We start from the raw sequence: 3,903 nt of genomic DNA, 5'->3' as shown, positions 1-3,903 counted from the left end.
TTCTGTGCCTTATACTGAGTGACCTGTCGCTTCACGGAGTGCAGCATCGCCGAGCGATTTCTTTAAAGAAAGAAACATTGGGCCCTATAATGGTGTTGCGTTATAAAATCATTACTAATATTAGCTAATTACATTTTCGCGCGTACATTATTTATCTTGTTCCTTTATCCTGCCAGCATGATTCGCGTCGTCTCGTCTATCTTACTCTGAGAAGCCTTTCCAGCCTCCTAAGCTTCTGGAACCTATGGTTTGATGACGCCTAGCAGTTATATAGAGTCTGTTTGTTCAATTTATATAGCCAAGCTTCTCCGAAAGCATGAACCTCAACCCAGTGGCGAGGAAGAGTACATGTTGTAGTCACTTGATGCCCATCGTCATTTTCAACATGGGCTGCATGTACATATTTCTGTGCCCCTTGTAATACTGTATCAATATGCGTCCGTCTTTGAACCCTTGAACAGAAAATGAGCCTTAGCCTTACAGGGCATACCTCCTAAATGTGGCGATACAAGGGCACGAACAAGGTCGGATGCAACTATGACAAAGAGGGATTGCTCACAATGAGAGAACGAGGATTCCCGAGGAAAAGTCCGACTCGAGCTGTTTACATAATAACTGAGACATTAATCATCTTGAACGACGCGGCTAAATGATCTTTTTACAGTAAAATGATTCCTTAGCAAAAAGCCACAGGATCATAGAGATAATCTTATGCATCTCCTTAGCACTTGAACCTCAGGCTTGCGTTCCTCTTCCGTGTGATATTGAACTTATCTGGTTGGGATTTGGATGTCCAATGGTGCATAAGTTACCATCAAATATTGCTGGTATCATTGCAAGCACTGTCACTAAAGACATATCTGACGAGTTATTTCATTGCTCCTCCAAACTTCAAAGTTAAAACAAGATCCCACCGCCTCGCCATAAGAAATGACGTAGTCACGATCAATGATGGCACACACACGTTCTTTCTCTGATATTGCCTCCACTGACGTGGCACGTTGAAGGTGCATTTCCTTGATCGGCCTGCCCCTAGTGTCCATTGCCCACGTTGTCCACGTTGTGCACGGCGCCCGGATTGGTTTCGAGACCCCCCTAGTACCTAGTTGCAGTCCAGTGCCCGAGTCCACGAGTAGGCCCTGTGCAGGAGCTGCCGACGATGCATCTATTATTATTCTTTGAACCTGACGAAGGCTCAAGCTCAGAGCTGGCAATTGTTCCTGATTGGCCAGGATCGATATTCCCAAAGGACCGTAAAGGCCCAGTGGATGACATGGATGACATGAACAACTCTCCTCCAGGTCTTATGTTCGCGATTAAGGCCTTGCCGCTTCAATTTTGTACGACTTGGCAATTTGTACCAGGCTCGAGGGTGTCATAGACTCTGTACTACCACCAACGGCACCATATTGGGCATGCAAGCCTTGTACGCTGTCAAATTGTCTGAAAATGCCCGCTATCCGCATTCTGTCGCGATCTGCTGTATGTCTCTTGATTTTGGCTCGTCTTTTCACTTGATAAGTTCCCTATTCGTCACTCTTGGAGATAAGTATTTTCCTCACCTATTTTGAAACCATACCTGGATCTGTCGTGGGCTTATACCAGGAATTTCAAGAGACAGCCACTCTCTACGAGCTGCACTAGGATACGGCTGTTTCGCAAACTCGCTCATCATGAATTTTGTTTCTTGATGGGTAAGCCTATCCGAAATCAGTATTTTTCAACATGCTATAATCTTGAGTTTGTGTGCTCTTGCTCTTAGTCCTTGACTGTACCTGAATCTTTTCTTATTGCGACGTGCGGCAAGACGCTCCAACACCGCTTGGCGGTGATAATGGGAGTGCTGATTGCTACCAGCGACCCCTTTGTCCACATCGAAACCGGTTTCCTGGCTCAAGCTCTGTTCCTCATCGTCTCTGTCAGACTGACTCAACTCGGTTTCAGGAGTCTGGGCACACTGCGCTTTGCGAAAATGACTTGCTTGTTCCAGTCGGGGTGAAGGGAGCGATTCTGTCCCAAGCCTCTCACGTTTGATAGTGCCTAGTAACTTCGAGCCTGTCCTCATATTACTATCTAAGGAGGGTACCGGTGTGCTTCGCTGAAGCGTTGGATTTCCTTTGCTGCCCACTAGGTGTTGAGCGAGACTTTTTCGTTCGAAGTTCTGGCTTTGCATTTGATGCCTGGCAGACATGATTGACTTGGCTTCAGGCCCCTCTGGGCTGTTTCCTGTGTCCACAGATGGCCGTTGATGCTGGTAAGCTTCAAGATGGGGAAGACCAGGATATTTTCCTCGCCATTCCGGCTTTGTTGGTGATGGCAGCAGGCTCTGCTGTTTAGAAATGCGTAGACTTTGTGGACGACTTCGAGACATACTATATTGATTGCGGGGCCAGCGGCTGTAATCTGTTGTACCACAGTATCGGTTAGTGAGAGAGAGCTTTCTTTTGGTTTCATTTACATTCTGTTCAGAGTTAAGTCGCGAGGATACGAGGATAGGCTTTCGAATCAGATATTCCGACTCCGTTTCTTAGGCTGAAGACGATTACCAGTAAGTAACAGTAGCGGGAAAGGAGGCGTTGGCTATATCACGCGAACAGGCCAAATGTGTTGTCTTCCACTCGCCCGGGGCTGGGAACAAATATTTTGTGGATGTACCTAAGGTAACGAAAAAAATGGATCCTACAGAGTGGCTGAGGTTGTGTTAAGTTAAAGGAGGAAGATTGGCCCAGAAGGATTGTAGTGTAAAATACCTAGTCGGGATGTGTTAGCGATCAGGGGCCAAAAATGGATTGCGTGGCCTCTTTGCATTGATTGCCGCTCAAGGGTTGAACCAGGGACACTAGAGAATACTAGAGCATTAATGTAACACTTGAACTTTTATGGGGTGGCCAGCTCTGGGTGTTGTTGACTTAAACCGGGCCAGGGTCGTCGATAAGAAACAAGTATTCGCTTCTTAGTAGTGGTTGATTCGCGGTGCGTCATGGACTATGTTCCGTGAGGGTTTAGGTCCTCAAAATGGACTCGGAGATGTACATTGCGGTGGAAACCAGCGTTGTGAGTGGACAGCTCCAGACCATGATAGGAACACGCCAGACTATACTTCGTGGCCCGGTCAGGATGTAGAGTTGCACATTTGTCAGGGATTTCAGGATTATAGCACCCCTATTTCCTATTGTATTCAGGAGTAGGTTTTGCTCCTTCCTCCAAGGTACTACTCATGCATTGGTGCGGACGCTACCAGTCTCTGCTGAGTATTGGAGAATTGGTGGGCGAAGCGAGTGAACGTTGTTGGAAATGCGAGGTCGACACAAATACGACAACAAACGCAACATGAAACCGAGGAGCTTCTTAGCACAAGTCAGTGACAGCAGGTATGTTGATGCTGCAAATACTTGAAAGAAAAAAGGCGGGTCACACACAAATTTCAGGTAAGAAAGAGTAATACTTCTTAGTTCTCCCCATTTCATCGCCACCCGTTGCAATCTGGCAGTCAGCATTCCGTAACAATTGTAATTGCTCAACATAATTGCAGCAGTAGAAGTCATCTAATTTAGAACCGGAAAGTATCGGGACACCGCTCTACCACCCCTCAACTCCCACACGCCAGGGCCAAATCTTTCTTTTCCAGCATACTCAAGGACCTGGGTTTGATTAGACGCATCGGTAATAGGAACAAGCCTGTCAACTCCGGGCCTCGTCTGCGGCGGTGAGAATCTGGCAAATCCGCGTGTTCGGCGCTTCACCCCAAAGCCCTTGCAGGATTAGGTATATGCTCGCCTTATCTCCAAGTTGCCCCCCTGTTTTAGGACACATGGCTGCATAACTGTACTGTTGCATTGTAATGCGGATCCAAACGGCCAATAGAGTTAAACTTTATTTCAGGCCGTACTTCAAGGGGCAAAT

The 3,903-nt window shown here is 46.9% G+C and overlaps 2 protein-coding genes across 2 annotated transcripts in view; one reads left to right on the top strand and one right to left on the bottom strand.

Moving 5' to 3' along the window:
* Positions 1-1,316: 1,316 nt before the first annotated feature.
* MAA_01275 (uncharacterized protein) lies at positions 1,317-2,191 on the bottom strand (the record flags this gene model as incomplete). Its single annotated transcript, XM_007819273.1, has 3 exons — positions 1,317-1,526; positions 1,580-1,700; positions 1,776-2,191. The coding sequence occupies 3 exons, from the start codon at positions 2,189-2,191 to the stop codon at positions 1,317-1,319; spliced, it is 747 nt and encodes a 248-aa protein (XP_007817464.1).
* An 824-nt stretch (positions 2,192-3,015) lies between these two features.
* MAA_01274 (Integrase, catalytic core) overlaps positions 3,016-3,903 on the top strand; it is a gene marked incomplete at both ends in the record, with an annotated part of 3,059 nt that continues 2,171 nt past the window's right edge. The window contains 2 exons of the mRNA XM_007819272.1: positions 3,016-3,054; positions 3,407-3,428. Of these exons, the coding sequence (XP_007817463.1) occupies positions 3,016-3,054; positions 3,407-3,428 (61 nt within the window). The remainder of the gene's footprint in view (positions 3,055-3,406; positions 3,429-3,903) is intronic.

This window comes from Metarhizium robertsii, assembly GCF_000187425.2.
Source record: "Metarhizium robertsii ARSEF 23 chromosome Unknown MAA_Scf_13, whole genome shotgun sequence".
NCBI lineage: Eukaryota > Fungi > Ascomycota > Sordariomycetes > Hypocreales > Clavicipitaceae > Metarhizium > Metarhizium robertsii.
The sequence above is the reverse complement of the archived record's forward strand: the minus strand, read 5'-3'. Positions and strand labels throughout refer to the sequence as shown.